Genomic DNA, 14,569 nt, shown 5'->3' with positions numbered 1-14,569 from the left:
TATCTATACTAAGGGCTAAAGGAAATGGACAAACGTCACCAGCAGCAAGCCAAGGCCAGCAGCTGCTGTTCTGACGGTACACACAATATAACTCTATTCTTCTAATTTCCCTTTTACTGGACCCCAAAACCCCATTGCTTTGAAATTGTCTTGTTATTCGGTTTCCATTTCGCTTACTTTCTGGGTTTGGTTTGAGCTGTGCTGTTAATGTGTTTTATGGCAGAGGTGAGCAGCATTGAATGGGAATTCATAAACATGTCTGAACAAGAAGGAGATCTCATTTATAGAATGTATAAGCTCGTTGGGGACAGGTGACATTAGTGCAGTAAAATCTACATAACACTATCAAAAACATGAATTTGAAGTGAAACACGAATGATTTTATCAACTGTGGTTGGCCAATTGGTTAATTTATGCGCAGGTGGGGGTTAATTGCCGGAAGGATTCCGCGTCGGAAAGCCGAGGAAATCGAAAGGTTTTGGATAATGAGAGACAAAGAAGTATTTGAAAACCGGCGAAGAGAGCTGAAGAAGATTTCTTCTTCTTAAGAAAACGCCATGCATTTCTTATGTATAAGTTCATTAGGGAGCAACCTTATCCTTCTTTTTATCTCTGTTCGGTTCTCTATTCCTTCTCTGTAAGGCTTGCAATTGCTCCTTAGTAGTTGCAGTTTTAATCCAATTCATAATATTAATAGCAGAGTGTCAATGTCCGTTGCTTTTAAACTGTATATTGAAGAATCAAATTATGCTTTTTTTTATTATTCTTTTTCATTAGGGAGCAACCTTATCCTTATCCTCCTCCTCATTCTCCTTCTCCTTCTTCTTTTTATTTATATTTATATATATATATATATATATATAATAATAATAATAATAATAATAAAAACTACACTTTTAGATGTTTTTCTTCTAATAAAACTAATGGCTTCTATTCAAAATAAGAATATGTAAGTGACAATTTAAAAAAGTAAAAAAAAAAATAATCCTTTGAGTTTATAATGTCTATTAATTATTAAAAATATATATATTTTTTAAAATGAAAAACTAGTTTTTGAAGAAAAAAATGTAATACTCTTTGAAAATATATATTTTCTTTATAATTTTTATCAATTTAATTTTTAATCATTAAAAGTATAAAAAATATAACAACAATAAAAAAGGTTTATTGATTTCTAATCATATTATACACAAAACGAATAACTTAATTTTTGAATGTCCCCTTTCAGTATTTTTATCAATCGTAATTCAATACAACATCAACTATTAAACAAAAATACAAATGTCAATATGATAATCACATATTGATTTGCTCATTTATTTATTTATTGTTAATATATATAAAAAATTATATTGTTAATATATGTGTTGAATCATATGGATCGGGCATTAGCCAGACGCATTGATTTTAACAGTTTGAGGCCTACCTTTTTCCAAATATTGAAAATGGTTAAAATTTGAATCCCAACGTATACAACTCTCCCCGTTTTTCAAATTGCAATGAGTGATTCTAGAGATGCATGCAGCATGCTGTTGTTTCATACTAACTTTTTTGAATAATCGATGGGAATGCTCCGAATTTTATATTTACACAAAGGCACCAGCCTAACTAACAAAAGGTAGCAACGAGTCAACACATGTCCTTGATGGACCCCGTGCAGGCCCGACCCTGGGCATAGACCAGGGGGCGACTGCGCCCAGGGATCCATTTTTAAAATTATTTTTAAGTTTAATAATTTAAAATTATTTTTAAACATATTTTTTATTTAAAATACTTTAAAATATGATAATTTAGTGGGCCTCAATAATTAAAAAATATTTTTAAATATATTTTTTATTTAAAAAATTCGAAAATATTATAATTCAATGGGCCCTATTTTAATGATGTGAGAAATCTAAGTTTAAGCCATCACTTATCTTCTTATCCTCACCTTTTGGAATAGGACCCTTAAAATGTCATGACTGGGCCTGACCCCATGCTATATGACGATTAATTTAATGTATTCGTTTCTTATTATAGTTAGATAATAATTAAATCAGGAGATGGTGCAAATAATTTTTTCTTCTAATACTGAAACGAAACAGTATCTCTAATGGGTGTAGGTTGTTTCCTGCAGAACAAGATCAATCAAATCTGCTGGGGTATTTTGGAACCGACTCTCTCCTACAGGTAAGTCGTGAAACAATGCAGTAAGGTGGTCCGTTACTGAGTTTACTTCCCTTCGGACAAGTTAAAGTCTAATTTTTCCTTCTTTTTCCAATATCGTTTTAATCGCCTCAATAAATGCTGTTCCAGACAAAATATTCGACGATCTATGGAAATGAATAATGACAAGTGTGATATAGAAAATTGAGTACTTGACCTAGTCCATGGAAATGAAGAATCATAAGAAGAAATAGGAACAGCACTTCCACACGCTTTGTTACTTTTTGAATAAGGAAAACAAATGAAAGAAAAACCTACGACCCCACATATTTAGAGCTTTTGTTCATTCTAATAATTACTTGGAATGTACAACCACCTTGAAATTTCTTGGAACTTCTTTTGTGCTAACATTGGGGCTTCACATCGTTTTGTAAATTGATTTTTCATCAATTCAAATTTTTATTTTTTTAATGTCCAAGTTTAAGGGTGTTAAACATTGCAGTAGGCAAAGTTTGAATTAAGCAAGGAGAAATACCAGAAGTAATTTTATTAAGCTTGACATATTTACACTTCACCTAAGTTTGCTTACTTATAGTTAATTCATAACAAACTTCAACAAACTAACAGCTTTAGAAACCGTTCCCTAACAGACTTGCCACGTATACTAACTGCATTTACCATCTACAATCTTCCAGATGCCACTCACGCAATGCATGCGTCGCATTATCACATGCATAACATACTCAGCTACCTCATGTATCTCAACATTCTCTCCGCTTCTTCTTCTCCCCCTTCCTTAACACGACATAACATGCAACTTTACTCGAAACTGCTCAAACGCTGGCCTGGTCAGTGGCTTGGTTAGACCATCGGCCACTTGAAACGCAACAGGAACATAACTGACCTTAAGATGGCCAGCTGCAATCTTCTCTCGGACAAAATGAACATCCAGTTCAACATGCTTGGACCTAGCATGACATACTGGATTGACACTCAACGCAACAACACTTGTGTTGTCACACCAAATAACAGGTGCATCTAGTAAGGACAACCCAAGGTCACAAAGCAACGCAGCAAGCCAAGTAACTTCTGCAGCTGAATCAACAACGCTCTGGTACTCAGCCTCCATTGTCGACCGCGAGACTGTCTTCTGTTTCTTGGAGTTCCATACAACCAGACAACCTCCAAGAAAGACACAATATCCCGTCATAGACCTACGATCACTGACATCACCAGCCCAGTCGACATCAAAGAAAGCTTTGAGATGTAGTCTAGTATCACTATTCGAAAATACCAATCCATAATCCAGTGATCCTGCCAAATAACGCAGAATGCGTTTGACTGCTACCAAATGCATTTCTCGTTAGGAATGCATGTATTGAGCAGCTTTATTGACATTAAACGATATATCTGGTCGAGTATGACAAACATACAAGAGAGCTCCCACAATACTACGATACTCCCGAGCATTAGCCAATAACTCACTACCGTGATTAGTAGCTTTCACAACAGAAACCATTAGAGGGCAAACAAGCATTGCTTGACTCATATTGGCTTTCTTCAACAACTCATAAATATAAGTTCGCTGACTCAATACCAAACCAGTGCCAATCTCCTAACTTCTATTCCCAGAAAATACGACAACTCACCTAAATCTTTGAGTGAGAAACGAATACTGAGCATACGAATGACTTGATCAACAACTTCAGTAGATGTCCCTGTTATTATGATATCATATACATACACTAAAGCATACATACTGCAATCATCTTGAAGCCTAACAAATAGTGACACATCCACTTTGGATTCAACAAATCCAAGCTCCAACATACTAGCTTTAAGTTTGTCATTCCAATTACGCGGTGCTTGGCGAAGATCGTAGAGTGCCTTTTTCAATTTGTACACTAACAGAGTACCATCAGGAGCACATTGTTCAAATCCCAGTGGCTGCTGCATATACACGTCTTCATGCAAATCCCCATTTAAAAAAGCATTGTTGATATCAACTTGTCTTAAAACCCAGCCTCTAGCAACAACCATGGTTAAGAGCACATAAACTGTCGAGAATTTCACAACTGGGCTAAACGTATTCTGGAAGTCAAGGCTAGGAACATGTGTGAACCCTTTCGCGACTAGGTGAGCTTTGTACCTAAGCATAGACCCATCAGGGTTTCATTTGAGCTTAAATAACCACTTGCACCCCACCACATTTCTGTCAGTAGGTAAGGGAACAAGTACACACGTGTCATTCTCAAGTAAAACTGAATATTCAGCATGTACTGCTTTAGTCCATGCAGCAGACTGAAGAGCTTCTTTAATCGTGGTTGGTACAACATCATCAAAAAACGTAGTAAACACTTTTGGCTTAAATACCCCACACTTACTTCGAGTTAGCATAGGATGCCCATTACGAGCTGCAGGTTCTGTTCTGTCACCAGTCAGCAACTGAACATCCTCAGCAACCTCAGGATATCCTTGACCATGGTCTTGAACTTCAGACACAACAAATGACTCAGTATCTGACGCTGATCGTGTAGTGCAGTGGCCAGAATCATCTACAGGTAATTGAACAACACCTGGGATTTGAGTACCACCAGTATTCAGCTTATTGGCATCCATTACTATGTTAAGATATCGGCTCAAAGGTAACAAAAATGATGACTATCTGTCCGTGCTATCATTGGCAAATGGAAAATTCCATTAATCAAACTTCACATGGCGAGAAACAATGACACACTTATCATGCGTTAAACAAAGAAAGCCTTTGTGTTGAGGGCTAATACCCAATAAAGTACACGGATGAGATCTAAAGTCAAGCTTATGAGCATTGAATGGTCTTAGATGAGGGAAACATCGACATCCAAAGACCCTGAGTGATTCCTAATCTGGATTCTTGTTAAATATGCACTCAAAAGGTGAACGCCCAGCTAGTACCCAGGAGGGGAGTCTATTGATCAAATGCACAACCATGAATATTGTATACGACCAATAACTAATTGGCGTGGAGGCTTGTGCGAGTAAAACCAGTGCCAAGTTAACTACATGTATATGTTTGCGTTCCACTACATCGTTTTGTTCTTACGTGTGTGGATATATAACACGATGAGAAATGCCAGCTTCAGCAAGAATTCGAGACAGCATGCGATATTCGCCACCCCAGTCACTCTGAACAGCTAAAATCGACAGTCCAAACTGTGTTTTCACAAGCTATTAAAATAGTGTAAATGCATAAGTAGCTTGGGATTTGTCCTTAAGGAGATATAACCAGGTGTCCCTCGTGCAGACATCCACAAAACTCACATAATACCTATAACCATTATAAATAACATGTGATGGCCCCCATAAATCCGTAAATACTAGTTGGAAGGACAAATCATACACAGTGGAGGAATCAGAAAATGGAAGCTTATGGCTCTTTCCCATATGACAAGCAACGTAAGTTTCATTAACACTTTGCTCAACAGTTACATCAAGTAGTTTGCATATTTGCCTGAGGGTACCATGTGCAGGATGCCCAAGGCGTCTATGCCACAATTCATACAAACTATGTGAAACAACAACACTATTAGCTTCAAAGGAAGTATTTGCATTATTCATGGAATCTACTTGAAAGAGATATAAACCATTATTCTCCTGTCCTTGCAGTAATACTTCACCAATGCCTTCATCACGAACACAACAATGGGATGTATGAAACTCAAAGTATACCCCATTGTCCCTACCAAACTTTGAGACCGAAAGAAGATTTTTAGTTATCTTGGGAACATGAAGCAAATCATTCAACATCAAAGCTCGAGAAGAAGAACATAAGGTAGTTTTACCAATAGCTCGAATAGAAAGTAAATCTCCACTGCCAACAACAATTTTACATGGTCCGGGGAGATCCGTTGGATTAAGCACCTTAGTTGATTTAGAGGTCACATGGTTTGTAGCCCCGGAGTTCACCACCCAGTGATCCCTCATATTAGCAACAACAACACGACTCTGAGGCTGTGAGGAATGGCATACTTGTGCCTCAGCACGAGCTTTGGAGTAGCACACACAATCATCCTCACCAACAGAGACTGCTTCAAAACCAGAGTAGTTAGTAGATCCTGACTCACCTCGAGCCAGAACACGATCCATCGATCGACCAGTGAAGGTTTGGTCGAACCTGTACCAGTAATCAACAACCAGATGGCCATTTTTACCATATAACTAGCACTGCACACGTGGTCGGCCACGGCCACGGCATCCACCTCAGCCACGGCATCCACCTCGGCCTGCATTACTAGATCTTGCTCGCCTAGAACCATGATCATGAAAGACCTGATCAGCAGTTTTCAATCCAGAAGCAGATTGAACTATATGAGCGCTCATCGAAAGGGATTCATCTTGAGAATCAAAACCAGCAAGTTGCGTCTCGACATCGATCAATATTGAGTAAACTTGTCAAGAGACAATGCATCCTTCATAGTGATTATTAACGCAATGTATGATTGATATTCTCGGGGAAGGCCCTTTAATATGCTTGCAATATGCTCGGCCTGAGGAATAGCACTATCGCACAAGTCTAGCGCGTCACAGATCTCTTTGATGGGCGTAAGATATGTGTGCATGCTGTCAATTCCTTTTTTAAGCGACTGAAGCTTGTAATGGAGATTGATGACCGTTGTGGTAGACCAGTTCATGAATAATTGTAAGACCGTACTCCAGACCATCGCCGCCGTCTCCACTCCAATAAACTGGGACAGTAAGTGAGGGTTGATCGTGGATAACAACTAAGAGGCTAGTGCAATGTCTTGTGCAACATACTCTTCATACAACTCATTCGTCACCATGTCATAATTCTCATTCACTACCGTTGTAGAAGGAGGCGAGGCAGCTCCTGTCAACAACCAATCAAGTCGATGACTACAAACGATCAGTAAAACTTGTTGTTTCCAAAGGAGAAAGTTTGATTCATCCAATATGATATTAACCTTCTTGTTCGTGAAGGTTTTTCCAACCGAGAACTCCATGGATGCGAGGGCAGCGCAGCACACAGAAGCAATCTCATGAACAGTCAGCGAATGATACCATGTTAAACATTGCAGCAGGCAACGTTTGAATTAAGCAAGAAGAAATACCAGAAGTAATTTTATTAAGATTGACATCTTTACACTTCACCTAAGCTTGCTTACTTATAGTTAATTCATAACAAACTTCAACAAACTAACATTTAGAAAATGTTCCCTAACAGACTTACCACGTATAACTGCATTACCATCTACAATCTCCAGCTGCCACTCACGCAATGCATGCGTTGCATTATCACATGCACAACATACTCAGCTAGCTCATGTATCTCAATAATGGGCAACGACATGATAATCGTTCGGTTCAAATTTAATTTAAATAAATATTTTCTATATTAATTCAATCTCAAAATTAATCAGAAGTGGAATTAATAGGTAACCTCATGCTTGGACTTTGGATTGGGGAGCATTTAGTGGAGTTTTTAAACCTCTTTTGTCCCTTAAAACTAACGCACTTCTGTCAGATTTCTTTTCTATTAAAAAAAACTCGTAAGGTAGGCACAAGAAAATATAGGTATAATGTTAAAAAAATTGTACAAATGATCATTTTGTATTATATATATATATATATATATTTGAAGCATTTTATTCTTTAACATTTTAACTTTTTGATTAAAACAATTTATGTTGAATGAAAATTGTTAGTTGACTAACAATACACCTATGTTACTGACGTGATATTTTTTCATGTGTCTAATTATTGACGTGATATATATCATGTTATCATTTTGTTGGCGTAACACGTATCACATTATTATTTTTTGTGATGTGACACATATCACGTAATTATTTTAGATAATGTGACATGTGTTATTTTATGAATTGAATACATGTGAAAATATTACGTTAGCAACATGTATTGATAATTAGTTAACTAATAATTTTCATCTAACATAGTTTATTTTGACCAAAAATTAAAACAAAAGAATATAAAATGCTAAAAAAATAAGAAATAAAATAATCATTTAAGGGTGTTTTTGTCATTATGCCAAAAATATATTGCAGCTCCCAACTTTTCAGTCCATCTTCTAACTTGTGAATATGTGAATCTTTATCAAGTGTGAAATTTACGTACATGTGAATTTCTATTTCAGATATAGGTTTTTAATTATTTCAGATATAGGTTACTAAGTTATAAAAATTCTCAACCTTTTCTCTTAATTTTAGATATTAATTATTCATTAGAATTAGACATTAGAAAGTAAAATTCTTTAAAATGTGAAGAGGAGCAACTTGTGCTTTTGGCGTGGATTTGGATTGAAGATGGAATCAATCAATTGAAGTGGACAAAAAATTTCATGGGGACAAAGAAACAAGCAGTGTCATTAATCAACCTTCCTTTAATAAGATACGACTATTTGTTGAGAGATAAATAGCAAAATATCCTTTAGTATATGTGTGCCTCTCATGGCTACATCCATCCATCCAACATCATCGTAAATGAGGGGTTAAACATGACGAAGTCATAAACTTTCCCTTATAATAATTCAACGATTGGACTTATTAAACGAATTAGTGTTAAAATGAATGTTTTCTAAATTTGAACAGTTTTGTTAGTGTATGAATGTTATTAATAATTAATTTTTTAAAACAAATACTATATTATAATTATTTTAAATTATTTAAAAGAATGCAATTCAAATTTCACGAGCAACAACGCGGAAGAAGAAGAAGATTTTCATATATTTCTGACTTTCCACTCCCTTCTATTTTCTCGCTCCAATTTATGTTGTACGTTCGTTTGCGGTGGTCAGCAACTCAGCCCTTTTTATCCACACTATAATGCTTGTACGTCTCCACCCCCATGGTGACCATACAATTTCCCTACTCAAATTCCCACCTCATTTCTTCTAATATCCTCCTCCCTTCCTCGCCTTCTTCTTCTTCTTCTTGTTCTTCCTGTCTCTTACAAAACCCTAATTTACATGCATTGCTTCACTGTTTTCACCTCTCCTTGTTGATTTATATATCTCCCTCTCCGCCTAAGTACCTAACCATCATTGTGGGTACACATTTGTTTTGTTTTTAGTGGAAGAAGCAATGGATTGGGAGCAAAAGACTCTTTGAATGAGCTAAAAGAAGGGAGAGAGGTGACTAATCAGCTCATGAAGCATCTCCATCCTTCTTCGTCTAACCAAACACGCCAACTCTTACTCGACAAAATACTTTGCTCCTACGACAAGCTCTTTCGATTCTAAGTTGGAATGGTTTCGTCGTTGAAACTAAGCCCACGCTTACCGCATTCGAATCCTCTCCTGCCATTGACCATAGCAGCGAGGTCTCTGAAAAAAACATGTGTTGAAAAAGAGGAAAACATCGTCCGGGGAGACCCAGCAACTTCGGGTTTGCTCCGAAAAGTCATTAGACAATCCTCTCGACGATGGATATTGCTGGCGAAAATATGGGCAGAAAGCTATTCTTGGATCAAATTTCCCAAGGTGAGACATATTCCACAAGGCAGTAAAGTATCGATAAAGACACATTACCCTGTTTTTTATATGCTTGGAGCTTTGTCTAGTAAAAGAATAATCCTAGTTGTTTTATATAGCTTTCTAACACTCAATCTTGCAAGTTCTATTTCAGGGGATATTATCGATGCATCATCGTCACTCACAAGGTTGTTTAGCCACTAAGCAAGTTCAAAGATCAGACAATGACCCTACGAACTTCGAGGTTAAATATAGAGGGAGGCATACTTGTAACCAAGCCTCTCACTCCGCCGTTACGTTTGTACCCATATCGGCGGAGTCAAAGACTCGGAAAAGACCGTACCAGCTCGAAGAGACACAGAAACAAGTGCAACATACTTTTCTGAGTTTCGAAACGGGGCTTAAGGTGAAGACAGTGGGCTTAGACAGTAGGGAGGACATTTTCCCTTCGTTTTCATTCCCTGTCGAATCGGAACAAGTAAAAGCTGCTCGTTTGTTGAGGCCCTGATAGAAAACGACATCATGGGGAGCCTTTCTCTGGCGTTTGTGTCACCGGCAACATCTGAATCCAACTATTTTTCGGTGTCACCGTGCCACATGGGGAGCTTTGAATCTGATCTCACGGATATTATCTCTGACCCGACTTCGGTTTCCAATTCGCCGATCGGGGACCTTGATATCTCGTCACTGATAAGTTGGAATTTGATCCAAGCTTCCCATTTGACAACCCTGAATTCTTCTCTTAAATTTTCCACCCACCATTAGGAGTAATTTGTATTCCACCATCCATGTAAAATCTCCTAAATCTTCAATTTACATGCGATAGGGATGTTTTGTTGATAAATCTGTGAACTAGCCTAACAAATCAATAGTTTATTGATCCATCTTTTTCCATTTTTAAAAACACAAGAATTTAAACTCCGCCTTGCTTTTTGTTCGAACAATTAACAAGAATTTAATATATAATAGATATGGTGATCTATCACTTAAGTTATACAATATGAATAAAATAATAAAAAACGATATAACATAAAGATAATAAGATTGAATCATTTCTGGAGAAACCGTGACTCGAGCCAAGAACAAAATCTCTAATTCTCCAGAATAACCAAACTGCATATTATCCTTAGAAACTTAGTGCCGATGGATTAGGAATGCAGCTGAGTTCGACATTTAAGTTTTAACCCTGACTCGAGCCAAGAACAAAAACACCAATTCTCCAGAATAACCAAAATGCATATTATCCTTACTAACTCTGCAATCTAACAAATCTGATTTCTTCATCTTTTTGAATGAGCATGGCCCTCGAAGAGTGTAGAAGTATTAACAATACAGTTATGTAATCTGTTAGTTTGTTAGATTTCTGTTGTTGAGTTAGTTATAGGAAGCTATTGTGTATATAAGGACCTATTTGCTGTAATTGAAAGTATAAGGAATAAAATAATATATTGCCCAAATGTTCAGTTTTAACATGGTATCAGTTTAGCCCAGGTTATTTTTTTTTGGGCCGTTTTCCTCTACTCTTTGCCCGTGACTTCCTTCTATTTTTTTTTTCTCTCGTCTAAATTAGGTCTGGTTTTGGGCGATTTCCTTCGAAGAAATGGACACTCCTGACGCTGCTGCTACCACCGTCGTGCTCGACTTCAATCATCCTTTATTTTTGCATCCGTCTGATACGCCGGGCGGTGTTCTGGTCTCGCATCGTCTGGTTGGCATCGACAATTATACCGTCTGGAGCAGATCTATGAGAATCGCGTTGCTGGCCAAAAACAAGTTAGGTCTCGTTGATGGCACCTGCTGCAAAGAAGATTATGATGAGATCCTGCACTCTCAATGGGAACGTTGTAATGCGTTTGTTTTGTCCTGGATTCTTAACACTGTAAACATGATCTCTCGGCTGGAATTGTGTTCGCTTCAAGCGCTACTCACGTTTGGAGTGATTTGAAGGAGCGCTTCGATAAGGTAGATGGATCTCGAATTTTTTTTTTGCATCGTGAAATTGCTACCCTAAATCAAGGTGACTCAACAGTTTCGACCTACTTGACAAGATTGAAGTTGTGTGGGACGAATACCATGCCCTAGTTCCTCTTTCAGCCTGTAATTGCGAGGTATCTCAGCAGAATTCCAACACATCGCACAACAGAGGCTGTTGCAATTTCTTATGGGCCTCAATGATACTTACTCAGCCATTCGTAGCCAAGTTCTGCTTATGCAACCTCTACCGAATGTAAATCAAGCGTATTCCATTGTACAAGAAGAGGCACAACGAGCTCAGTTATCTGGTGTTTCGGGTGCCACTGCCATGTACTCCAATGCATCTGGAAATTCAGATCGTAGGCGATTCAATGGTGTTTGTGATTACTGCAAAATCAAAGGTCATAAGCGAGACAACTGCTAACGTTTGATTGGTTTTCCTCCAGACTTCAAATTTACCAAGAAGAAGAATTCTCAGGCAGCTTTTGCTACTAATCCCTCCCTGGTTGACTCCAATCATGATTCACATGATTCCAGCATAGTTAATACTTCTCCAGTTTTCACAGCAGCTCAATATCATCAGATTCTAGAGCTCTTGAACAAAACTCCCTCGGTGGATGCAGCAGTCAACCTAGCAGGTATTGCTTCCTTGTGCTCACCTGACTCTTCTAATTCGTTTCGTTGGATACTTGATACAGGGGCCACTGACCATATGGTGTCTGAAATCCATGTTTGCAATATCTAACTTCATGTCAGCCTAGTTCTGTCCATCTGCCCACTGGTAAAACTGTTTCCAATCACCCATACTGGTAGCTTTCATTTTAACTCAGTTGATATTATTCCAAACGTGTTGTATGTTCCTAATTTTCATCATAACTTACTGTCAGTGTCGAACTCACTAGAGACCTCAACTGCAGTATCAGTTTTTACCCTCATTTTTGTATTTTGCAGGATCTCTTCACTGGGAAGATGAGGGGGATTGGTAGGGAAGCTCGTGGTCTCTATTTGTTCGACTCTAAAGACCTTGTTTCTGGTTTGTCCTTTACAAATGTTACTTCTGTTTTGTCATCATCCAAATGTAAAGTTGATTCTGGTTGTATGTCTGTTTCCTGTGACAATAATACAATCCTTTGGCATGCACGTTTAGGGCATGCTACTTCTGTTAAAATGCATAAAACTCCATTTTTGTGTTCTATCCCATTAAATGAAAATTCTGTAAGCAATGTTCTGTTTGTCCTCTGCAAAACAGTCTAGGTTACCCTTTCCAATTAGTTCTTCTAGGTCACTTACACCTTTTGATTTAATTCATATTGACTTGTGGGGTCCATATAGAATATCAACACACAGTGGTCATAGGTCTTTTTTGACTATTGTAGATGATCATACTAGGTTATCTTGGGTTTACCTGTTGAGACTTAAGAGTGATGCAATTCTCTTCCTTAAACAATTTTTACTCTTGTTCGAAATCATCATTCTACTTTAGTTAAGTATGTTCGTAGTGATAATGGTGGTGAATTTTTTAGTGACAACTGTTCTGAGCTTTTTTCATCCCTTGGTATCATTCACCAAAGCTCTTGTGTTCATACACCCCAACAAAATGGTGTTGCTGAACGAAAACATAAACATCTTTTAGAGGTAGCACGTGTCTTAGATTCCATTCTCATGTTCCTATCAAATTTTGGGGTGAGTGTGTCTTAACAGCTTGTTATATCATTAACAGACTTCCTACTGCTGTTCTAAACTGGAAAAGCCCATTTGAAGTTTCTATAAAAATCACCTAATCTTCTCATATGAGAGTTTTTGGTTGCCTTTGTTATGCAACTAAAGTCAATTTTAAGGACAAATTTTCTCCAAAAGCCTTACCTTCTGTTTTTATGGGTTATTCCTCAACTCAAAAGGGATATCTACTTTTTGATCTTCATACAAAGTCTTTTTTGTTAATCGTGATGTTTTCCTTCCTCTCTCCATGAGAATTTTCCTCTCAATTCCATCTCCATTTTTCTAAGCCTTCTCCTCTTCTTCTTCTATCACCTCAAGTCTCAACTAGTTGCCTACTCCATCTTCAATTCCATGTTCTGGTCAACTTTCTTCACCAAACTCAGGGTCTGGCTTCAGAGAAGGTCCACTAGGATTATCAAACCCCCTAATGGCTACATGACTATTCAATCCTACCAATCTTCATCTCTTTCCAAGTAAGTATCCTATCTCCAATTTCATTTCTTATTCTCACTTACCTTCTAAAACTCAAAGTTTTATCTTCCACTTTCATCTAAGTGAACCAAAACCTATATTGAAGCCATCACCAACCCTCTGTGGATTAAAGCCATGAAGGAAGAGATTGATGCTTTGGAGTCAAACAACACTTGGTCAATAGTTACTCTGCCATCAGGGAAAGTTCCAATAGGCTGTAAATGGGTATACCGAATCAAGTACAAGGCTAATGGAGATATTGAATGGTTCAAAGCTCGCCTTGTTGCTAAAGGATTCAATCAAAGAGAAGGGGTTGACTTTGTGGATACCTTCTCTCCAGTTGCTAAACTAGTCACTGTTCGAACTGTCCTTGCCATTGCCTCCATTTTTTTCTTGGCCTCTTTATCAAATGGATGTGTACAATGCATTCTTACAGGTGACTTAGTTGAGAAAGTTATATGGCACTTCCTGAGGTTTTTGCAGCCAAGGGGAGTCTAAGGTTTGTAGGCTGCATAAATCACTTTATGGACTAAAACAAGCCTCTAGGCAATGGAATTTGAAGCTAATAGAAGCTTTACTTGTAGCTGGTTATATACAGAGCAAGTATGATTATTCAATGTTTACAAAGCAACAGGGAGTGATATAGTGTTTGTTGATATATGTTGATGATCTTTTAATCACTGGGAGTAGTGAGAGATTGATAGCAGAATTGAAACACATTTTGAATGAGAATTTCAAAATGAAAGATCTTGGAGAGTTGAAGTACTTTTAGGA

The 14,569-nt window shown here is 37.5% G+C and overlaps 1 protein-coding gene and 1 pseudogene across 1 annotated transcript; both read left to right on the top strand.

Moving 5' to 3' along the window:
- LOC120141268 (transcription factor CPC-like) lies at window positions 1-548 on the top strand. Its single transcript, XM_039156196.1, has 3 exons — window positions 1-76; window positions 224-311; window positions 422-548. The coding sequence occupies exons 1-3, from the start codon at window positions 25-27 to the stop codon at window positions 546-548; spliced, it is 267 nt and encodes an 88-aa protein (XP_039012127.1). The 5' UTR covers window positions 1-24.
- An 8,598-nt stretch (window positions 549-9,146) lies between these two features.
- Window positions 9,147-10,552, top strand: LOC120141149 (annotated as a pseudogene).
- Window positions 10,553-14,569: the final 4,017 nt, after the last annotated feature.

The sequence above is a fragment of the Hibiscus syriacus genome, unplaced genomic scaffold (genome assembly GCF_006381635.1).
Source record: "Hibiscus syriacus cultivar Baekdansim isolate YM2019G1 unplaced genomic scaffold, ASM638163v2 tig00110794_pilon, whole genome shotgun sequence".
In the NCBI taxonomy this organism is placed as follows: domain Eukaryota; kingdom Viridiplantae; phylum Streptophyta; class Magnoliopsida; order Malvales; family Malvaceae; genus Hibiscus; species Hibiscus syriacus.
This window is presented reverse-complemented; position numbering and strand designations above follow the sequence as displayed.